Source organism: Cynoglossus semilaevis, chromosome 11 (genome assembly GCF_000523025.1).
Source record: "Cynoglossus semilaevis isolate Cse_v1.0 chromosome 11, Cse_v1.0, whole genome shotgun sequence".
In the NCBI taxonomy this organism is placed as follows: Eukaryota; Metazoa; Chordata; class Actinopteri; order Pleuronectiformes; family Cynoglossidae; genus Cynoglossus; species Cynoglossus semilaevis.
In genome coordinates, this window is record NC_024317.1 from 16,201,435 (window position 1) to 16,225,992 (window position 24,558).

General features: G+C 40.7%; 1 protein-coding gene and 1 long non-coding RNA gene across 5 annotated transcripts in view; one reads left to right on the top strand and one right to left on the bottom strand.

Annotated features, from left to right (window-relative positions):
* The window catches only part of rap1gapb (RAP1 GTPase activating protein b), a 61,104-nt gene extending 39,429 nt beyond the window's left edge, over window positions 1–21,675 (bottom strand). For 3 of the 4 annotated variants that reach the window (XM_025059856.1, XM_025059855.1, XM_008320931.2), the window contains exons 1-2: window positions 3,690–3,920; window positions 1,170–1,205 (exon numbers count right to left, since the gene is read on the bottom strand). In XM_025059856.1, the coding sequence (XP_024915624.1) occupies window positions 1,170–1,205; window positions 3,690–3,733 (80 nt within the window). In that variant the 5' untranslated portion in view covers window positions 3,734–3,920. Of the gene's footprint in view, window positions 1–1,169; window positions 1,206–3,689; window positions 3,921–21,333 lie in introns of those variants that run through there. The other variant, XM_008320934.3, reaches the window with a different exon arrangement.
* On the top strand, window positions 1,170–3,784 carry LOC103386591 (uncharacterized). Its single transcript, XR_522328.3, has 3 exons — window positions 1,170–1,361; window positions 2,659–2,720; window positions 3,699–3,784. It is a non-coding gene; the product is annotated as an uncharacterized LOC103386591 (long non-coding RNA).
* Window positions 21,676–24,558: the final 2,883 nt, after the last annotated feature.

Consider the following 24,558-nt stretch of genomic DNA (forward strand, 5'->3'; position numbering starts at 1 on the left):
GTTAAAATTTGAATGGTGATTAATCACATTATTTCTTGTGTCATGACAAAATCCAATGATTGAGCAACAGACGTTTACTAATAATAAATATATAACAAATAATAAAAACGCTAACGTGCGATAAAATCATTGTCAGCATAAATTATGTTTTATAAGTTATATTTTTTTATTATTATTTTTAGGGCTGAACAAGTTACTGTGTTATTATCAGGTCGACGTATGGCGCGTTATTCTTTTTTTTTTTGAGTCAGTCTTTGTGCGAGGTCCAGTGAAGGTGCGTGTCCTGACCAGACGGCTGTGTCTTTCACACAGTGTCAACTGTAATTATCTCCAAGGACGACTCAGCTGAAGCTGAATGAAGGTACGAACGGATCGCCTTCTGTGAAGAGGTCGTTTGTTCAGTAACACCGAAACTTATTTAAATATATAAAAGCACAGACTTTGAAACTTTCTCACCGCCAAAAAGTTATTTTACACACACAAAAAAAGATCTTGTAACAAAGAGTCAGATTTGATATTTTGTCCCTGAGAGTTTGGTGAAGGTGAAGGTTTGCACGCACGGTGTCTGCTCCTCCTGGGGTTTGAACAGAGATGTTTTTAAGAAGATGTGGAAGAAAAATAAAATAAGAAAAAGTAATAATGACTGTTTGGGTCTATTTCAACGGAAATATAGAGGTAAAAAAACATTTCAAACAGAAAAGAGACTTTTAAAGGATTATGATCGCATACAAAGAGAGTTGATGATAAACAGACATCGTGGTTACGTCGTGTGATAGTTTGATTTTGTTTGGACTTTTTACTACCTAATGGCTTTGTCCAGTTTGCTGTGAAGGTGAAAAGAGCGAGAGGAGAAGAAAATATTCGTGGAATTATTGAAGAAGAAAGAAGAGTCTATTTAATGGGAGGCTTTTCTAAATGAACGTACGACAGTGGTTGAAAACGCAGTGTTTCCAATGAAAATGTAGCATGTGTTTGCTTCAGCAACAAACCGTCTCACAGTCCAGGGTTAAATCTGCAGAGACTATTCATATACACCGTTGTTTTAGTCTAAAACTCCTTTGTGACTTTGATCATTATTAAATGGCACGTTTGTATCAAAGGACGTTGAAGGAGTGGTAGAATGAAGTACAGTGACGTGTGTATTGTGTATCAGTTCTGATAGTACTCACCATAGAGTTCTGGTGATGGAGAAGCTCCTGTCAGTTCTACAAAGAAACAGAGGATCAATGAGTTATTGATTTGAATATCCTAGTGTTTGATTTTCAGTTTCTTCCGTCCACTTCCTCCTCGTCAACTACCAACTGCTAACAGAGCCGCGGCAGAATAAACGAAACAACAGAGTCTAGAGACGACTCTCGAAGGTCAGAGTCTGTTCTAAAAGCCATCTTTTTGTCTTGAGTGGAAACATGATAAAATGATTAAAGCTCCGCAGCACGTTCAAGATTAAGATTTCTTTATTCTTTCTACAAAATGTGAAGAACATTTGAAAGGAAACTGGAGTTCAGTCCTGAGACAATTTCAATCGTCCAGAATTCTACAAAGGAGGAATTCACTGATTAAAAAAACCCCTTGGACTTAATGTGGGGATACACAGAGATATAATGGTTATTTTTGTAAAGTTTTTTTTTTAAATTGTCCTCAAACACCCTCCTTTATTTATTTTGTATTATTTTTTAAATGTGTTTATTAGCTGGAACTCTGGTTTCTCGTTGAATCTTTTCTTTTCTTTTCTTTTCTGGATGGTTCTAGTCCACGGCGTACTTCAGACAGACTGATTATAGGATGAAGCTGGTATGCAGTAATTCATGTATTCACTGCAACAATAGTATTGGAGAGGTCTTTTTCACAGCGGGTGTTCAGCAGTGCTCTGTGTTCACAGTGGCTGCCAGAGTACTGCAGTGAATAGCAGTGATTAGGCCGGGGAGGTCCACCACCTGGATTAATGTCCTGAGCAGACGCTGGTGGTGGACAATTAAACTGCTGCTGATTACTGACCCACTGTTGTTCCTCAACGTTAGGCCAAAATGACTGATGTGCTGCCGACACTCACACACACACACAAACAGTGGCAGTAAACACTGAGGTGAGTCGGTTTGTTGGTGCGTGAAGCCATGTGACTCTGTGATTATTTCAGTTTCTGTCTCTTGATGAAACGCTCAATTTTCCTTTTCACTTTCACGGTCAGGTTGAGCACCGCCACCAGACATTTATGAAAAACGTAGTTCAACATAATGTCGTTTATTCAGTTGATGTAAAGAGGAAATCAGACAAGTTTTTTTTTCTCTGTCTAAATATTCAACCATCTGACTAACAGATAGGATTTTACATATGAAAAAGAGAGGAAAAAAACCCTCAAATTCACTGATGGCCAAAATTAAAAACTGGGATGAAGATGCGGCCAAACTCAATATTTATTGAAACATTAACTGGTAATGTGAATGTTTTCCCTTCTCTACAGTTATGAATGTTACATTTTTTCATATGGAAACAAACTCTAGTTTTGCATAAACATTAAATGTGGAACAACCAAAACTTACTATTATAAACACATGAGAAATTAAATTTGAAATAAGCCACACATCAGTAGTATTTGTTTGTTATTGTCTCTCTATCTTTAACATTTCCAGTTCCTTTTTAATGTAAATCTTTTTTTTACAGGCCAACAACAACAAAAACTAAATTGTGTAAGACTTGGCGGGATGAAGTTGTCGTCTGACACGGTAACTAAACTTGTTGTCGTCTGACGGCACACTGTCATTAACTAAGACGTGGCCTGGACGTGTCTATTTGAAATAGAAACAGTGACATTAAGCCCCGGCTCGGCCGTGTTTGTTGTGTTGAAGATGGAAGTTCTCACAGTGACAGTCAGCGGTATGCTCCGTGCTGACACAGGCAACACTGTGTTTTGGAGTAGACAGAGCAGCAAAGGGAAACGGACCATCACATAAACAGGTGCACCCCCATGTACTGAGGACAACATGACACTGAGGGAGTGAAGGACGTGACAAAAGACACATGCTACTGTCCTAATTAGTAGCTGAAGCCCTAGTGGAATATGGACGATTTATCAACCTTTAATAAACAAAACAAACCAAGCTAACATTTATCTTTAACCACTGAATCTGCTAGTTATATTGATGAAGTATAATCTGACTTAGATTTAATCCTAAATCCAAACTAAATCTTGACATCTGAAAATACCCTCTTACTCAGATGGGAACAATCAAAACTGTCTCCACTGAAACTAACAAGCTACGTCCCCACAAGGATAGTTATACAAGAAACACACACACACACATACACACACTGACAGCAGCCCTCATGCTGGGTCAGTGCTGTGGGTAACCTGTGGTCATGTGACGCACCTGTTTAAGGACAGGTGAAATATATAACAGCTATTTCTCACACAACAATCATTAAACATCGCCATGACAACGTAAGTCTTCAAATTTAAAATCTTCTCACAGAGTTTGTTTCAGAACATTAGAACTCCGTTAACCTCCAGGCGAGACTTTTTTTTTAAAAAATTAAAAAAAAAAAAAACTAAACCTATGGTGCGTGGTCCTGTCTGCTGCCCGCCCGGTCCGTATAACGACACCACTGCTGTCTCTGCACCTGTGTGACGGCGTTTGTCACATGACTGAACAATCAAACAAAGGGTGTGCGTTAATCCTCAACTCTCTTCTTACCCTCCGTAGGCTCCGAACGTGAAACTCCGTCTCCTCCTCTCCATGCTGATGAACAGCTCTTTTCACAGATGCAGGAAATCACTGCAGGCTGCAGCACATCTGCACAACAACACTGACCGGCCGTCCTCCAGACACTCGTCCAACTCTGTCCGTCTGCTCTTTTTTTTTTCCTCCTCCTGTGCTACGTCAGCCCCCATCCGCTGTGTTTTGTCTGCTGGTATTTAGTGTCCGTACACACTCCCACCACCGTGTCCCTGATGTACTCCAACTGTCTCTGAGTGATTAAAACACAGATGTCCTATAAAAACGTCTCTCTTTACTGACGACACCAAACTGTTTGGCTCTGATCAACCTTTAAAAACTGAACATCTTTTTACCTAAATGATCTTATGCTCATGATCGAAAGTTTGTCTTTTGAAAAGTGGAAGGAAAGTGAAAGTGAACTCCTTGTCATTGTGACACTCCACACGACCAGATGTGACCTCTGCTGTTAACCCATCACCCACACGACCAGATGGGACCTCTGCTGTTAACCCATCACCAAAGTGAACAGTGGGCAGCTCTAAGCACCCGGGGAGCAGTGTGTGGTCAGAGCCCCTCAGTGGTAACTTGGACTCGAATCTGAAACCTTCCGGACCCATGTTCGCTTCCTTAACCACCAAGCCACCACTGTCCTATTTGATATTTAGTTCTAGTAATTATTTGTTTTCAAAGTAGTGGAAAATCGAAGGGTTACTTTTTGTTGTCCAACTTAATCATTACTAATACTATAAATGAGTTAGATGCACATTCTTAGATTCTTGTTACCACTGGCCCTGTGGTGGGTTGTTGGTTCAATACCATAAAAGTGTCTGGAGATAATGTTATGTCGAAATTTGGTTCCATAAAAGTTGAATTTATACTGTTATATAACTATAATTTTTGACTGCGTTATATTTATTCTGTCTAATCAGACATTTTATCCCCGTTTGGGTCACTGTTCCTCGTTCAGTCAGAAGAGAACAATCCTGTGATTTCACTTCATTTTCTCCTCCTCCTCCCTCTTTCCCATCTCTCGTCCTCCTCTTTCGTCCTCATCCTTCACTGTCCTGCGGCCTGGATGTCCATCACCTGTCTTCTCACACTCAGGGTGACCCCGACGACCTCCAGTCAACCTTTTATGATTCCATTATGTCTGACTGGACTTTTTCCAGGCGTGGGCCATAAATCAAATCAGAAGGTTGGAGGAGAGGACACAGGAATGGCTGCTGCGTCCACAGTGTCCTCATCAAGGTCTTGCACAGCTCTTCTGCTGACTGTGGTGACGACTGTCCACTGAAACACCACCAGGTGTCTTCCCCTCCCAAAGGCTTTACAACAGAACAAATATTGGGACACGATAAATTACAGCTGACGTTGTTGCACTGCTGATTTTCAGAATTTACATGAGTTCCTTCAGCGAGGCATTGATTTATGATTTGAACCAGAACATTTTGTTCTATAGTTCTGTATATTTGTTGTATGTGAAGTAAAAATAAACCGATTTTCATTCCTGACTCACTGCCTGTCTGGTGATGTAAGTACAAAAAAAACGCTTAAAAAATGTCCTGATTAGTTATTATTTCTAGACATTTAAAAGTACATTTGCTATAAAAACATTTTTCTCAATTTTTAATATGAAGAAAATTGAAAGAATATGAATCTCTCTCTTTGCAGACGACACCAAACTGTCTCTGAAGATCGATCTTTTAAAATGAAGGCTTTTTACTTCAGAAATGATCTATGTACGACAACTGGTTACAACAAATGCCACAACAATTTGTTTACTGTTACTATTTTAAGATTTAAGATTAAATAATACATTTGCCATGAAAAAAAGTTTTTTTCTTAATGTCCAACATTCTATTTGTGCCAATTATCTAAAAGCTTTTACTTTTATTGCACGGAAATGTCAGGCCTCTTATGCACAGTGGGGATGTGTTGTTGTTGTTGTTGTTGTTGTTGTTGTGATGCAGCTGAGGAAAATAACAGTCCTGTACTGGGAGTCCACCATGTACAGAGCAGCTCGGTCTTCTAAGTCCGTCTGTGTCTCTCTGTCAGTGGTGTTCTCTTTGAAGGCAAATACTTTGTTTGCAAAACGCGTCCGGAGAAAAAGCAGATTAAAAAGCAGTTTATAAAAGAGATAAATGAAGCTGATGAGACGAAAAGGTTTAATATGTTGTGAGGAAATAAACGGACCGAGCGGAGAACCATCTTCAAGAGAGGAACAGGTTTGTACAAATATAAATCTATCACTCATCACTGCTGTTCCTTTATATAATATATTCACTGACTAACGTTTGGTATAAATCACTGCATAAGAAATGTTGCTTTTCCCTGAACTTAAATTAAGGTGTAAACTTTATATTTCAGCAGCTACACACAGCCGTGGAACTCTGTGCTATAATTAGCCTGGATCGTGATGATTGACAGGAGACCTAGTTCTCTGTGGACCACTGCTCTCCTCCTCACTTCAATATACAACCTGTTCTTGTGAAACATGTTTTTAAGTGAGTCAGTTAAAACTATATTTTGGCAATTTATATTCAAACCATTCCTCCTGAATAACTAGACAATTTATAACTTATAGAACAGGACATCATGGCTAATGTTTGAATCATAACTAATTGTAGAAAATGTGTTTGTGTTTAGTCAAGAAGCCAGAGAATGAACAGAATGTTGATCGTTTTTATCAACCAGTCACAGTAAAATGTCACCTTTGACCTTTGACGACCAAACCAAACCACATTTATGTTGTTAAAAGTACTAGAGAAAATAAATTTGAAAACAACAACAACATTCTGAATACATGATATCTGCAGTCACAGTGGAAACCATGACGCAGGCATAAAAACACTCTTATCAAATTCCAACACACACACACACACACTTGGCATTCAGAGCTCAGAAATGTAACAATAGTCATGGCGGTGCCAGCTGCTACACACAACGGTAGGAACCACGCATACACATGTCCAGGTGGCTGTGGTGTGACACACACTCAGGCTTCACCGAAGGACACGACACACACTCTACACCTAATCCAACGCTGCTCAGGATTCACATTCAGACCAGAACCAATCCTCCCGTGTCACAGGTCTGGCTTATTTTTCATTTCCACTGAATAGTCAATAGGCTGAAAACCCAGGGCTATGTTACCTTTCAGTCCGGAACCAAAGGCCATTCAGGATGGGGTGTGTTTTGAGGGAAGATGGATGACAGGAAAGTCAAGGTTGGATCAAAGACAAAGGGACAGGAGATTAAAGGGAATTTAAATTCATAGCATTCAGGACTGAGTAAACAAATCCAGTAGCAGCGTCGCAGCTGTTTTATGCAAATTCCATTCATTAGACACAAGATTAATGTTATGGACAATGTCTGGACAGGTCCTGGTCCAGTAGGAGTATGTAGAATAGTCATTTAGGAAATGTGCTGCTCAGGCTCACACGGAGGGATGGTGGTTAGTGGTTCAGCCTTACAGCTAGATCTCAAAAACATGCACAATGTCAACACAGTCCAGGAGTAAACCCTCCCACGCCCAGTTAGCTGCAGCTTCCCACCCTGCCATGATAGCAGTTGGAACGTTTCTGTTTCAGAAGTCACTGTCACATCCTCACCAATGTGCCTTAAGTTTGAGAAGTTGTTGCTAGGTGGCAGTGCTGAGCTTAGAGTTCAGTGTCAGGACCGAGGTCAGTGTCTCAGACAGTAACATGGCAAAGGTGGAAGAGCAGGAGATGGTGGTTGAATTTTATCATTAAAATACTGCTGTGTACCAGCAGGTCACACTTTTTTGACCCCTCCTTTCTAAAAAATCCCCCAGGGCTGTGTCTTTAACCCACTGCTGTTTTGATGCCCATCTAAAATCCAATATTCTGACCTGTAGCTGTTATTCTTCCTGTCTTTGCCGCTGTATTTCTACTGGACTCCTAATGACATGATTAGCACTTTCACATCAGGTCATGGAAATGAATCACAGGACGATTGTTATCCGTTTGTGAGAGCCCGTCTTTGTTCTGACTTAGTTCTAGGTCCTCTTTGTACTGTCCGTCTCTTCTCACCGTGAGGACAGAGTCCAGGTCCAGTAATTAGTCCCTTGTGTGATGTACAGTCTGATGGTACTTGTCATCAGGGAAACTTCAGTTGAGGCCGCAGATGATTAATTACGCAGATCCAGTCTCGTTTCAAGGACATGTCACACGGTGCCACTGCTGCCCCCACCTCCTCCTCTCCCTCCTCTATCATTAGAATTAATGTACACATTGATTCACAGTCATGTGTACATCTAGGGGTCTTGAACCAGGGTTTGAACAATCATACAGCTCATTCTTAAATCAATGGTTCATTACCAACAACTCCAAAGATCCAATAACCAGGTCTGAAATTTAAGCCATAAATTCAGATCAAGATAGTTCCATATTAAAGCAGGTCCACCTTAAATGACCCCATCGCACTAAACAGTTCAGATTCTAATCCTTTTGTGATTTACAGTAGTTTTACAGGTTCATGCTAAGTCTTTTTTTTTTTTTTTTGCCGTTAGCATTTACAAACATGTTCCATTAGCAGCAGTGTGTGGACCCAGATGCGTTCGTGTCTTTTGTCCCTGGTCCCTCCTATAGATCTAAATACTGGCCCTGGTTAATTGGACATCTCTTACTCTAACATTGACTGGGTCACAGGTTACAGTTCACTACATGATCCAGCACTTTATGACCAAACAACATCAAGGCAGAGAGAGTGAGTTCAATGAAGCTGTGGCCTGTGAGTTTACCAGCCAGACATTAGGAGACTCTGTGGACTGTAATAACTGTGAATTATCAGACGGATCCCATTTCCCAACATGAGGCTTTAATATTATTGTCTGGGAAAAGATGGGCTTCTTTTGTCAAAGGTACAATGGACTCTGGATTTTAATTCAAATAAAAAGCCTAAGAGAAAATGTTTCATGTGGGATTTTGTCACATTTTCAGAAATGTCCGACTCTTCCGTGTGAGTTGGATGTAAAGGAGGACTGTCTGAAATCAGATTTTGAATTTTTTTTCTACTATTTGTTATTTTAGGCTGTGTTAATTTAATAAAGTAAATAAGTAAATTATAATTTGTAGAGCAGATCGTAGGGTCACACCAGAGGAAGACTTTTAACTAAGTTGTGTTTTTGTTCTGGTAATGCAGTGATTTCAAACTGACAGCGGGGTTTAGAGGCGGGGCTTCAACCCGTGGCTCCTGCGCCTCAAGTGGCTCTCTAGCTTCTTGTTACCGTAGTCAATATTTGTGAATGAACAAAGTCACTGTAAATAATAAAAGAAAAACATTAACAGCTGATAGAATAAACAAACTACTTTATAAGTAGATAACTGAGGAGACAGGGCCGTGAAGTTTTACAAAAAAAAACATATTAAATCAATTTTGTATGTCAGGGTTACAGTTAAATAAGTACTAAATTTGAAGCTTTCTTTCCAACAGAAGGAACACAGTGGCCGCTTTGAATGAAACTCAGTGCAATTTAGGGTTTACAGGTTAAACAACTGGGTTTTTTTTCAAATAATGAAAAAAAGACTTTTAACGTCTAAGGTTTCAGATCCCTGGTCTCGACCAATCAGAGGCATCAAAAGCCAGCAGGACTCAGGGGAGGAATCCGTCTAGTAGATGATCTGCCCACGGAGACCCCAGACTACAGACACCAAGTGATGATTTAAGGAGATGGACGGACAATAATAGAAGGCCAAGCATCTACTGACAAACGTCAGTGGCTGATATGAATAACATTCCCAGCAGTGGGTGAAAGAAGGCACAGACGGACTGCTTTAATGGCTGCACAAAACGAGGATCAATAGAGTCTGTCTGTTTGTCAGCAGACTGGAACGTGAGGTGAATGATGTGCACACACACACACACACACACACACACACACACACACCTGCAAAACACTTCACTTAACAGTAATGGACGGGACACAGAGCAGGAGTGGAATCTCTCACTAAGTAACGAGGAAGAACGTGAGGTCTATACAACGCTGGGTACATAGTGTAGCAATTACCTGCCTTACACAATGTGCCTTACACGCAGAAGGTCCTAGGTTCAAGCCCCAGAGAAACCACATTCATACTGGGAATGTTCCCATTATGGCACGGCTAACTGGTAGAACAAGCTGGTGTTTCCAAATGGTGGGAGGTAAAAAGGTGAAGGTGTGGGCGCAAATCTGTTCTCGTGGACAACTCCTCACGCACTGTGCTCAAAAATCCACCGGTGGAGCTGTTTCCACGGTCGCTGCAGAAAGAGAAAACTCTCCAGAGTGCAGTAATCTTCATTAACAGTCTGAGGTGTGTTTAATCTGACTGCCTCATTTTCTTCTTTTCCCTTTTTTCACATAAAAAGACATCAAAAGGAATGTAATCTAGGAAGTAAAAGTGGACCCTTATCTTTGATTCACACTTTCAGCTGCAGAAAGAAAAGCAGAAATAAATGACAACAGCAGAAATCTCTTTAAATAAAAAGACAAAATAACCACCAAAATGTACAGACATGTATTAAAACCCTGCACAAGTGTCTTCCTCCGACAGCCAGTGTGTATCAGTCATTAGAACCTGTAGACTGGGTGGAGCATCACTAACACCATGAGGTCATCACAACATCCGACCTTGAAGCCTGAGTCACCTAAACCCCAGCGCCTCGTCTAATTACATCAAAGTTTAAAAGGATTTTCTTCTTCAGATTCTGTACCCAGAAACGTTGGTGTGCTCACAGTGACGCTGACATTCCACCTCTGGTCGGAATCCTTTCTGCAGATCCTTGAGTCTAAGTGAAAGTCAGTCCCAGAAAAGCTGTGCTTGTGCTAAATTTAAAACGCTTTTGCTTCAAAGCGAGGTACCACACAGCACCAGTGTGTTGTTGTTGGGTTTTTTTGCCTCGCTCTGTTCCTCCCGGCTACCACGTTAAAATCCTTGATTTCATCCTTGAGTCTGACTAAATCTTTGTACAGAGTCTATGCAAACCCCCCTCCAGGTTTATCCTAAAATATTTTCACAAGAAGAAGACAGATTTATCGCCTCCGGCCACCGGCTGGTTCAGAGTTGTGGCAGAAAGATAAAAAAACCAAAACAACTCCTTTGTTCTTCACTCTGTTATTCTCCTGTGCTTTATTATAATGGTGGAAATAAGTCTCCTGCCAATGGTGCATGGAAGATAAGGTCATTAGAATGTCTGGTACATAACAGTATGACACACGAGACCACAAATAACTTGTACAGCATCAATAACACCCACACCGAGGAACAGAGCACGAGACAGAAACTCAGAGTCCGACTCCGATTTCTCTCTGAAGAAACATTATCTCTGACCAAGGAAAGCATGTAATGAACAACAAACTGAGCGTGTGTGTGTGTGTGTGTGTATGTGTGTGTTTTCAACTTCTTATTGGAATATGAAACTTGAAGTTGTAAATATGAATGCCAAAAAAAACAAACTATTCAAAATAAGGTGAAGGAAATAAGGAAAGGAAGTATGTTTGGTACAACAGAATGTTAATGAGAGAGGCATGATGGGGCAGGTGGATGATGGGAAAAAACTCCACCAGAGATAAGCTGGATCTTTTTGTCGTTCTACTCAGAGTATTCAGGGAAACAAAACTCAAACGTAGACAAAAAATAAAATAAAAACCATGGCCGACTGCGATAAGATTTTATTCTGGACGTTTTTGTAGAGATGATTTAAGGTCCGGCATCGCTCGTCTTTTGTGTGTATAAATGAAACCGAGGAGGAAAAACTGTGGCTCACATCAGAAACACTCTACTTTATTTGCATTCTTGCTGAGATGCAGCTTAAATATATTTCCTTACCTCAGTGTTTCCAGACCTCCCTTCAACCACGCCAAATATCATGAATTAAAGAACAAAGTTTCAATTAACTCATAATATACTTAGAACTCTGATATATTGAAATATATACATATATAATTGGAACTAAATAACACATACATCTATTATCCTTCAGGATATAAATAAAGCTGAACTGATCTTCTCCATCACCTTCCTCTAATGTTTTTTATATTAAGTTATTCACCTGTACAACCACTATGAGAAAACCATGGGAAAACCATGAGAAACCATGACAACCCGAGAAAGCTCTGAAACCATGAGAAACCATGACAACCCGAGAAAAAAAACAGAGCCACTTATTTTACCTCGATATAATCTGAGGTATTAATGTAGGTCTAAACAGATTATGGCCTCATAATTCGCCCTAAAAATAACACTGCCAGCACCGGTCCGTGGGTTGATTGGTACTGGGCCACACAGAAAGAAAGCATAACTTATATTATTTCCGTTTGATTTATGATCTGATCCTGAACAACATTTTATTCTGAAAAATTACCGCTAAATTGAAACCCCCAGAACGAACAAAATGAACAAAAAACAAAAGTCTTTGGAAAGTTTCTTTGCACGAATAAAAGAGCCAGTGAGGAGACAGAAGAAACAGAAAGCTGCATTTGACAGACAATGTAAGGAGTCCTGACCTATCTGATTTGTGATCGTCAGGACTCCCTGCGTCGTCTGAAGTGTCGTTCCCAGCCTCCAGGCTTGGACTCTCTGACTGAAGGTTTCTTAAACAAACAGAGGCCAATAAACCTACTTAATGGACTGTGAGCCTCTCCCAGGTCACTAACATGACACTTCTACTAACGATGCCCTCTGCAGCACACACTCATGGACTCCAAGAGGACAGAGACTCAAGATTCAAGACTTCATTTCCTACATCAGGTCAGTTATACATCTTTTAACTACAGTGGAGTTCACTGTCACTCTGAGTCGATCCATGGACTGAGCTTTTCTTGTTTGAAGCAGTTGGCACCGCCTTGTTAGAGTTGGGAAAAACGACATGAGAGCAGAGAACAACTATAAATCATTACAGTTATACTACGAGGATGAACACTCGATCTCAGTCTCTCAGTCCATGTAGTATAGTATAGTGTAGTATAGTATAGTATTGTATAGTACAGTATAGTATAGTATAGTTTGAGCAAACCTGTTGGCAATTTAAAAAACAAAACAACTCCAGACGAAGCAGGGTCAGACAAACGGGAGAGGGAAGCTGTAAATTTGGTAACAAGCAGCAGACTTAAAGTGGATTGTCTATGGCAGGGATCCACAGCCGCAGTCTGTGATTTGTTGAGATTTGTAAGCACTCGCAGACTGAACATAAATTGTTCGCGAAAAAAAGACTTAACATTTACTGGGAAATCGGCTCTGCAGAAATCCTCCACTGACTGCTGGGAGTGGGAAACTGCATGACTTTGACAGAAGCCCATTGAGGCAAAGGTTTCAATTATGCATAAGCAAAAGAGCAGCAGATCAATAAGCACTGATAGCAGAACCAAACAATACTGGGTTCCTCATGGTGGTGGAACATGGGCACAGATGTGAAAGGGCGGGTTGTTACAGGGGTCTGAGATTCTCCTGACGCTAGTATTTTTATATATGAGCACATACTGCAATACCAATGTATATTTTAATAGATAGACAGATTACAATATTGATACCTGCCCCCTCTACTGGTCATTCCTGATTGATGATGAACCTCATACTGCAGAGAAGTGGTTAGATTTCTCTTTACACTTTGATCAGAGGAGGACAGAGTTCAGACCCAGTTTCCTTGAGGAACAGGTTGGATTTGTGCCGTCATCCTTCAGATAAAGTTAAAAATTATGTAATATTATGCAATAACTTCAAACTGAGCCTTCAGCTGTTGAGGTGTCATGGCCGACCCAGTTCATGTCTTCAGGTCATCATCATGTCTTCATCATCACTGTACTACACTCAGGCCCCGGCCCGTAGTTTTACTCCAGTGGCTCAAACCGCTCCAGAAATCCCTGCCGTACTGTGGCCTGTGGTGACATAATAGTTACTCAGTCATACAATGGAGAGTGGTCAGTGTTCCTGCCTTACAACAAGAAGGTTGAACGTTTGATACCTGTATACTGGGGGGTTTCTTAAATGTATCCATTACCATACGTTACACACACAGACACACTAGTGAATTAAGCAATGACATGTTGTAGAAAAGAAGTCGTTTTTCCATCAATACTTCAGTCCTGAGGTAATGGTTCAACTGCCTGAACAAATTACACATTTGAGGTTTTAATGCACTTCCTGGAACGATTTCAATCAACAAGGTATTAGAAGCAGGTAAGTGTCAGCACTCGACTTTCCTTCTCCCTCTGTTTCTTGAACATACCGTCGCCGATCTACTTTCCTCTGAGTGTGTGTGTGTGTGTGTGTGCATCGAGATAGCTAACAGTTATTATAGCACTTAATTACAGGGTCCAAGGTGCTTTCACTTCATGACTAATGGAGAGCAGCGTGCGGCCGACGCTGCCCATCACCCTCACCACTCACTACGACTGTCATTAACAGACTAATTCTGCCTCCTGACCTTTTCAACACACCCAGGGTCATCTATCCTCCCCGTCCACAGAGCCACAGCACACGAGCATGTTCCCTGTCCACCAGTGGACTTCTCTGAGGAGATTCTCCTAGGAGACAGGGTCTCAGCTCTCAGCAATCAGTGTATCGACCTAGAAAAAACCCATCAAGAGCATCCTCCAAACCTCTGTTCAATCGCTGTTTTTTATAACCTCACCTTATCAGGCAGAACAGGTACTTAAAAGTCTGGAAACACATCACCAGTTACAGTAAACACGCAAAGTCCATGTGTGGATGTATTGACACGGAAGTGTTGACCGACTGATCAATGACATCGAGTCAGGAGCAACAGCAACGTCACTGGAGCTACAAACATGATAAATACGTATATGAAATATACTGCAGTACTGAAGTATTCTGATTAACTCCCCTATATTCCAGCTAATACTGTTTATATATTTTCTTTTTTTAATTACAGGGAGACCATGCAATTGTTTACTACATTTATTTCCAACAAGTACATGTCACTTCTGTCATTTTATAAAATTCCTGCTAATCAGTATATAATAAATAGAACATTTTTGCATTACATTTCTGCTAAACGTCATACTGACACATGGTACACTCCTCTTCCTCTCCTTTACCTCCTCTTCCCCCCCAATGTTCTTGCAGGAGCAGGTGTAATACCAACAATTCCTCAGGGGATTAATAAGGCATTTCTGACTACACACTCGGTTTCACAGAAAAAAAAGATATTTAAATTTACCGAGAAATTGGCCACATTTCAGAAAGTCACAAGAGTTTCCGTCTACTCTCTCTGTGACTGCTTTATTTTAATCCATCCAGAATAATTGTGCATTTCTGTTCCAGTTGAGCGCAGACACTGAACAAATGGAACAGAGAAGCATCTTCATGCAAAGACTAATTTAGGTTGGTTTTTTACAGAACAAGACACGAGCACAGAATTAGACAAACATCTGTCTGAACATCAGGTTCTTTCAGGTTCCTGCTGCTGTTCCTCATCTACTAATTCACAGAAAAGGCAGTGCAACATGAAACAGGGAATTGTTTAAAAAAAAACAACAACCGTGTATTGAGCAGGTTTTCTTCCAGGGCCTATTTTTTGATGCTACATCATTATTAGTTCAAACGTAGGATATTTGTCTTCCCTCGGAGCTCACAAGGCTTTTGGTTTTCACTCTGCAATTTTGCACATGGACAAACTCATCTTATGCAAAAGGCAATTTCTGATTCAATGAAGAGGTTTGAGAAGGAAAATGGAAATGATGGGAGGAAATAAGGAAGTTTGAAGACAGAGTGAGCATCTCCAATTATCTGTGCTGCAAATGCACAATGTTTCCTGGTTTAGGCGGCTGTGGAAAAATGTTGCCACAAAACAGACATTTGCATAGACTGAAACGGTTAAAAGGCCTCGAACTCAGGACTGAAAATCACTCCAACTTATAAATGTCTCTTAATATTCTTAGCTTAACAGAAATGCAGAAGAATTAGAATTCTATGTAAAAAAGAAAAAGAAAAGAAGAAGCAGCACACAACTGTATTGTTGTGTGTTTCTCACTGTAAAACGTCAACAGCCTGATGCTGAACAGAGAGAGGTTTGAGGAGAATGGGCTTGAAGTTTCCTGATAAATATTGATTGTGCAGGATTTAAATTATGTATACAGACTTGTTTAGCACCACTGCTGTGCAGAAAGAAGGTTCCAGGCTCCAATCCTCACCAGAAGATGGTTTAATATGATTCATTTAATTATTTCTAAGACCGTAAATGAAAAGTGGATTCATATAAACCTCAGATTTAAAAAGAAAGGGTGAAAATATGACCGAATATTGTCATCAATAAAATCTGGGTCCTGTAAACAAGCAAGTAATAACATGTAATACTATGAAATGAACTGCGAATTTCAACATCAAAATATAACAAAAAATAAATATACTGCACAAACAGAAAGCCCAGAAATCTTGTTACTGAGACTCACCTTCCACAGCAGAGAAGGTGTTCATTACATACACGGGCCAGAAAAGGCCAAACGATGAATAATGAAAAGGACACGGACCGACTTGTCTGCTGTGATTCAATAAAGCCGTCACATGGAGTGAGATCAGTGGCCGGACCAGGGAAAACTCAAGTGACTGCCCCGTGTTTGTTAAAATATCAAATAATAACAAGTCCCCTATTTTTGTACCACTACTGTATCTGTGGCTCACTTTATAAAAAAATATTTATATTTTTTATGTTTGATGTTCACACTGATCTAATTTTTGGACGTGATGGTGATGATAATGCAGGACACTAAAACTAAGAGCTACTTCAAGGGCACTTCGTAACATGAAGTGCTACTTGTCTGATACAGACTTCCTGAACAATGTGATAACAATCAGTTCTGGGACATACAGTAGCAGACACTCTATAATATATATCATTGCAGGTGGAACTGATTCTAACAGCACAGTAACAGTACAATTCTTGACCCTCTTGTTGACTAGTTTTATTTTTAGAACATACCCCGCGGGCAGTTAGGTAGTCCACAGGGGCTGCCAGGTGACCACAGGCACCAGGTTGGTGACCCCTGATGTAGGAGTAGCTTTAAACCATAAATAATGTGGAAGTGAAGTGAGGCAAAAGTCAACGCAAAGAGACGCACTAACAAAAGAACATTAACATGCCAAGAACTGCAATCTGAAACACGTCCAAAGGTTGTGCTTACAAACAAAATTCAGGTTTTGCAGAAGGACACTGTAAAACAAAGACAGCCCCCCCCCCAAAAAAAAAATCGTGGCTCTCTTCCTGATTTTGGTCCATTTTGTTAGCTAACAGTTATGAAATTTATTCCAATTCAACATAATTCAACATCCTAAAGTCGTGGGGACAGCAAAAGTAGAACTCCGTGTGTAAAAAAAAAGAAGAAGAAAGAAAGCGTTACAGTGGATGTTCAAAAACAACAGCTGTCTTTGTTTTCTGACAGAAACAATGGAAACACAGCTGAACAGGTGTGTGTTTGTCAGAGTGAGTGTGTGGGCAGCTTCAACAGTGTTCTGCATCACAGCTCTCTGGAACTCAACTGGTTCTACTGGTGGCACCGACAACAAAACTCATTCTGCTAATTTAATTCTTTCCCTGACCTTCTGTCCGGGGACGTTTCACCTCCTCACTGTTATTTTGACTCATTTGTTCTAGAGTCAATATAATGCTGCAACTCTGCCTTCATCAAGTGAGTCCGTCTCAGTCTGAGACGGAGCTGTTGATGTTTATTTTATATGCAGACGACCACGTTCTTTGTGCTGCACAGCCATAAACTTTCTGCTGTGCATCGATCCCACTTCTGTACCGCCGTTTGGGGAAATTGATGTTGGACCTCGATCTTTACTGTAAGACACACACAGGAGTGACTCCCTAAATATTTATGGAACACAGGCGCGGACGGAGAAATGACAGAGGAAAGGGAGGGGGAGGGGCTAAAGGTGGACTGTAAAGGCCTTGGTTGTCTAAAGGTGCAAAATAAATAACGGTAAAAAGTGGACAGTGTAGGTTTGTCTCATCTGATGTCCTCTGTTCAGCTGTCTTTTATCTGGAGCCTTCAGGCTGAACACAACATTCTCTTTCATCTTTTCATCCTTGGTGAAAAAAAAAAATCAATGTTAGCTCACACAAAGAGGAAAACTCATCCTGCTGTAGCTGAGTCACTCCAGAATCAAAAATAACAGTTTGGAATGTGTACCTGTGTGTATGTAGGTGTGTGTGTGTGTGTGTGTGTGTATGAAGGCTGCTTTTCTTAATAGTTCTATTTTATTTAAGATACCTTTATCTAGTCATGGATGGAGGTTAGTTCATGGGGCTGATGACAGCACAGGTATAAAGTATAAACTGTGGCACCTGTAAAGTCAGTTAAAATTCCAACTTTGAACAAAAGCACATTTTTGTCAGAATAATCTTTAGACTCAGTCCAAACATCTACTATTCTTGTCTTCGCTTCACATAGAAAAACTATTAGCTGTTGTTTTTCTTTGTTCTATTTTTGAGTTCCAGATAACTGGTTATTTATCAGGAACCAATCGTATTACTTTAGTGCTCAGTAACGACGATACTTTAGCTGAATTTAAAAGCGTCTACAAGCAGCACTGAGGTCTGACTATGGATGTGCACGGCCCCAGAGAGGGAGAATCTGATGGGATTATTAAAGTGCAATGACGTTAAATCGGGCAGACAGACACGGCCACTGTTCAGTCCTCTGGAGGTTTCCTGTGTAATCACAAATAAAATAAAACAAGGAAAAACCAGAATGAGGGATAAAGTGGTCTCTACCGCTGCGTGTCATCCCTGAGGATTTATTATTATTGTTTTCTAAATTCATATCTTTTAAAAAAAGCTTCAAATCCTGCTTCTTAAAGTGCACACACGTCGCTCTTGGACAACTCCAAGTGTTCGCCAGCTGCCTGGTCCATGAAGATGACCGAGTGTGTATTACTGCAGACAAAAGTGCCAAAGCTGTGAAGGCCACCAAACACAACAGCTGGGTCTGACTGCAGTACTTTGCCGCTGGCTGCATCTTGTCCACAGTAATACTGTAGCAGAAGAAGAAAATAACTGCTGGACCGTGTGAGAGCATTCAAATCACAACAAGTGTGCAGGAACTGAAATACCATGAAATCTGATTAAGTCAAACCACAGACAAACTGTCCCCTAAACAACTCATTCCAACTGTAATGACTTGAAGACGGTTCTTTAGCCTCAGGTTTAGAACCATCCAGACACTGTTCCTCCTCCAGATGGGCTAATAAAAAGAGCAACACAGCCATCAAAGCTGGGTCTTAACATCTGGTTGTAGTGCAGAGTTGGCAGAAAGAAAAAAACTGCTCTGGCATTTTCTAAAGGTGATGGAGGAGTCTGCCTGGGGTGCACAGGGTAACAGTGGAAACCTTTAGCCACTCCGGGGAATCAAAGACCGGCCGAGACTAAGTCTGAGTCTCTGACAGTGAAGGTCATCATTAATATTCAGACATATATGTGAACAGCAGCTGGACATTGGACACAAATCAGGACATTTTTCTCCATTGACAGCGTGGAAGCCAAAACATTTTTACCACTTTTATATTTCCAAAAACCATATGTACTGTGTACAGTACAGTACAGTACAGTACCGTACATGTACAGTAGGGGAGTGTGTTGGCAAGAATCTGCCAATACAATACATGTCTGGGGCAATGGTGCAATATACTGCGATACTATAGGCATGATCATATATTGAGGCTTTTTTTTAAATTTTCATTGTAGGAAAACAGTCAGCGGAGTCAACACACAATGCTGTTCCAGCTAAACATCAGGTTACTACACCTGGAACAGAGGGATCTACGTTTGTAATCTAGAGAAGAAATAACATCAAAATAAAATGAACCGACACCATGAATATTTGCATGTTAATTGTTAGCAAAAATACACAATACTGTCGAATATCAATACAATATCGATATTTCCTTACACCCTTAGTGTGTAAAAAGTACTGATAATGAGATTTAAGAAAGTAAATTCAAACTGTTGATTCCAACATCACCAAGTAGGCAGGACACCACCTGCATAATTTAGCAGGGATTACAAGAGACACCTAACCGACTGAGATGAGATGGAAAGTGTTTTGTCTGAGACTTGTCATTACCAACTAATGACCAAATGCACTGTGTAATTGCACTGGAAAAACAACACATACATGTTGGTAATGATCGGCTCCATTATGGCCTCGTGTTTGTTAACCGGAGCTGGTTTTTAGCACAGAGAAGCACACTTCTGACTAAGCTCAGTCAAAAGACTTCAGTAGTCCTTCTCCATCATTAGGTTCATGTGAAATCCTCACTCACTCGAATGCATCAGCTCTACAACTTACACTCCAACGTCCACGGACATTATTGGTTTATTCGACTAGTACCTCGGACAGCTCCTTCAGGTTGAGTCAATCATGACCATAAAAACTTAAACTACACATAATGTACTTGGTGAATATCAGCAGTATCAAATATTATGTTAGCAATACATTAGTACAAGAATACTATAAGGTACAAGCTTAGGAAATAATGGTAGAAACTAAATAAAATAAGAAAAAAAGCACCAGAGCAGCAGAAACATGTCGCTCCATCTCTGGTGTAGTTCTTCAGTACATCCCATTATCACGTAATTTTACGAAGCACGTAAAATTACCAACTCACCTTGCGGAGGCTTTAACTCCAGTTCTGGGACACAGCTTGTGTCAGACCAGAGCAGCGTGACTGAGATCAGGACAGTCAGTAAGTCTACGACAACAGCTTCAATAGCTTTGAAAGTTTCAACTCTTAACAAGTTCTACGAGGTGCAAAAAAAAAAAAAAAAAAAAATCACCTTCACGACATACAGTAATAATAGCAAAAACACTAGTAAAACACTAGCACCTTCCTGCTGTTACTTGTCTTTTCCACCAACACAGGGTGCCATATTTAGGAGTGTGGATTTACCTTGATGATTTTCGGGCACATATAGTACTCTGACATCACAATGTACCAGCCACTGGGAACGAGCTACATCACAACAACCATATCACCTAGCATGCTAGATTAATTTCTCTCAGATTGCTGTTGGTGGAGTACAGCATCACAGACTAGCATTAGCTCAGTGCTCAGCATACACCTGACCATGCCAACCTGATGACCAGCTGCACAATAAGTCCATAAAGCTAACTGTGGTACATAGCACTCCACCAACAAACACAATTAAAGACATTCATTTTCGTTTGCATGTTAGAGCTTTTTTCTTTATATGATTTTTCCTGTTTAGCATAAACATGTTTACTGTTGTTGATTATTTGAGGGAGCTTAATTGGAAATGTGTATTTTATATTCAGGCTGGTAGGCAGAACTAATTACACATCTAATCTGTCACTGAGTCTGCCACCAAATAATCCTGCAGCATGAAGACGTATATAACAGAGAGGCAGAAAGAATACTGCTGTGTACAGTACGTGCGCAGTATTTTCCACATTTTACTACCTCTTCCTTTGTGGAGTCCACATGCTCAGCCAAAGCCTTGGGAAAAATTATTCCAAACAGAATCACACAGAGAGACAAAAACACCCACCCAGACAGGAGTAAACCCGGCTGTTGTTTGGATTGGACGGAATGGAGCGGATACATGGTTTAGTTTTTGCAGAAAAAGAAAAAGTTACATTTCTTACCTTTTGTTTTTGGAGAGGAGAACGTGCGGGCTCGTATGCGTGTGTGTGGCCGCGCTCCCTCGCTGCTGTGGTGCTGATGTAGAACACAAGGGGGAGTTCTGCTCTTCAGTTCTTCACCAACTGCACCGAACAACTGATTGGTGATTTAAAGCAGGTGCGGACCGTTTGAATCAGCGGGCTCCCGTTCGGCAGCCTGCGGGAAAAAGGACTCAGCTGTGGGGACGTCCAGAGCTGTGGTGCGTTATCAGCCCCGCATCTGAGGCAGAAATCTCTGCTCCTTTCTTTTAAACTGCACATGCTGTCACAGTCACGTGACCGCTCCCAGTCCACCAATGTACTCTTTACTACTGCTCATCACACACACACACACACACACACACGATATTGCAGCAGCTGATTGTGCAGCGAAAGAAAAACACATCCACACTGCACTGCACGGGCTTTTCATTTCACTGTAATTGAAAGTCACACTGTGATAACTGCCGACCTGAGCCTCGCCCGCACTGCCGTTTGTATTAAATATGTCTTTCCATTCATTCATTTTCTACCTCAGGGGGAAGGAACTGGAGCTGAACAGCCGTTCACACTCACTCAGTGTACAATGGATGTAATGTCAATGTAAATACCCGAATGCTGCATACTGGTAACAGCCTCCTCCTCCTCCTCATAATAATAATAATAATAACAGTTAACGATGCAAAATAAGTCATCTTTAGTTTTATAAAAATGCAGTTTAAAAAAAATTATGGGAGGCTCTGTGGTGGTTTGGTGCTGCATTTTTAGTGGACCCTCGAGTGGAGTAAGGCAGCGAACCTCAACCTTTTTTGTTCCAAGGACCAGTCAGCCAGTACCGCAAACCGGTAATGTCACGCCAATCGTTGAAGGATCATTTCAAAATCTTTACGAATCAGTGCATTTTCAAAATAAAACATTTTTAGATGTTATTCTTATAGTATCAGAGTCTGAATGATAACTTTTTCCAATACCAATTGATCCACGGAGCACTACAGGTCCACAGACCGGGGGTTAGGGGCTCCTGGTGTCAGGGACATAGTCAAATGTGATGCAGGTTTGACATCAGTAATGTGTCCTGTGACACTGGACCTCCATTGGTACCATTTAAGACGTGTCCTACTATCACAAAAGACACATTCATGAGTTCCACTGGAACCATTATCTGATGCACATCACTTTGTTTTCAAGCCGCTCCACTGCAGATCACATGACCTGACCAGGAGTGCTGCGCTCTCCTGTGACTCTGTCTACGGCCCTGCGGGAAATTCTGCCTGCGACAAAATGAATTGACAGTTTAGAAAAGCTAGGCATTCTGGGAAGGGTCACGACCGCCTGTAAAAAAGCCTGGACCATGGCAGCAATAAAACACCCGTCAAAATCTGCTTAGTGTCGGGTCTCATGGCTTCGAGCCATTCGTCTCATATGAATCATTTGGTCATTGAGTGACAGCTGAGAACAGAACTCTAAGGTCGGTAACAACCTGCAATTCCGACTCAACAGTCGACTCATTTCCAGCTTTGACTGCAGATTAAAAGGAATCAGTCGATTCCTCAGTCGCTCACCTTCGCTCCTCTGAGTTTATCTGTCTTTTCCGGTCTCTCAGAGCCTGTCCGTGATTTGTGTTGAGCTGGATTTCACCTCAGGTGCTGAGCTGAAGTATCTGATGTTTGTGGTTGTGTGAATCAGCATGGATCCAGTCTGTGAGGTAACAGCAGGGAGGAGGACTGATGACATGCCGACAGACACCGGTCCACACCGACAAAGAGAGCTTTAGTTAGATGTACATTAGATAGGCATGAAAATGGAAAATAGAAATTCCTGTGCCAGGAAATAACTGTTTTGAGTCAACCACGTGTGTAATTAAAGCTGACAAACTCACTGTTGTTTGACTGGTCATTAGTGCAGGTTTACTTTTACATATTATCTTATTTATGTTCAGATTTTAAAATCATTGCACGTAACCCATAACAACCCATTTTCCTGCCCTGCCCCCAGTCTAACTATAAGACATACTGGAACAGAATAACCATAATATAACTGTATGAACATAGCCTATAACATTTATGATGCATCTCATTGACCTTGAGGTGTCCCAGGATCCTCTGGTGGAGAACTACTGTCTTAATCAATTTGGAATGAACATCTTTAATCTATTCTCAGTCATGTTATCATTTTACATCATTACGTAATTATACATACATATTAAATATGATTATGTACAACAGCGCATAACATAATGGGTACTTTCCAATGTTCTCTTTAAGATTTAAAACCATCTCCAGGTGTGACAGCGTTGAGGTTTTTATTACAGTAGAACATTGAGGGTTTAAAACCATGTAGCCACAAGAATTACCTTTAAATAGAAGTTCCTTTTTTATTTTCCTAATAAAGTGATTATTTTTGTTGTCTGCTCACATTTGACTTGTCAAAGTGATGAGGAAGTGCCTCCATCCTACTTTAAATACATGCACTTAGAGCATAATGGAAGTGAGCACTAAAGGATTCAACAGTTAGTTTCATTGTACAATAGTGGACATTCTTAACATCCTGACAAATGAAGACTCCAAAAGAGCCATAAATGAAAAGCAAAACTAAAGGAAATCCTTAGTGATTGTTTTTTCTTTTTTCTTTTTTTCATGCCAAACAGCCAGTAGCAGCAGTAAAATCCATATAATGACATTTAAATACAATTGTTTGGAGTCATTTGATGAACTCATGGTTTCCTATCTCACAGGGTCAGGCAGTGGGAAAGTGGTTTTTGCAAATCTGAAACAAGATTATGTAAAATTGCATTGGATTTCAGATTGCATATATGGGGATTGTTCCACTGCTGTGTGTGAGTGAGAGAGATACCATAGGAACCTGTGAATGGCTGCAGGAAAAGACAATGGGAAAAGAAGAGGAGCAGCTCCAGGCTGTAGCTCAAGAACCTCCTCTTCATATTCTTTCTCCTTACTATTGACAAACATGTTTGTTTTACACATAAAAGCTCAGGTACAGCTACTGTCATTTCAAGCAAAGACCAAAAAAAAAAAAAAAAAACAATCAATGCACATCCTCGTATCAATCAATTTCAGCTGTGGGCCTCGTCAGCCTCATCGTTCTCCTGGAGTGTGAGCACCTTCAGGGCCCGCAATAATCCACCTCAGTGCTGCAACAACAGATCTTTGTTCTCACAGCTAAGAGCCAAGACATACTGTATATGTATAC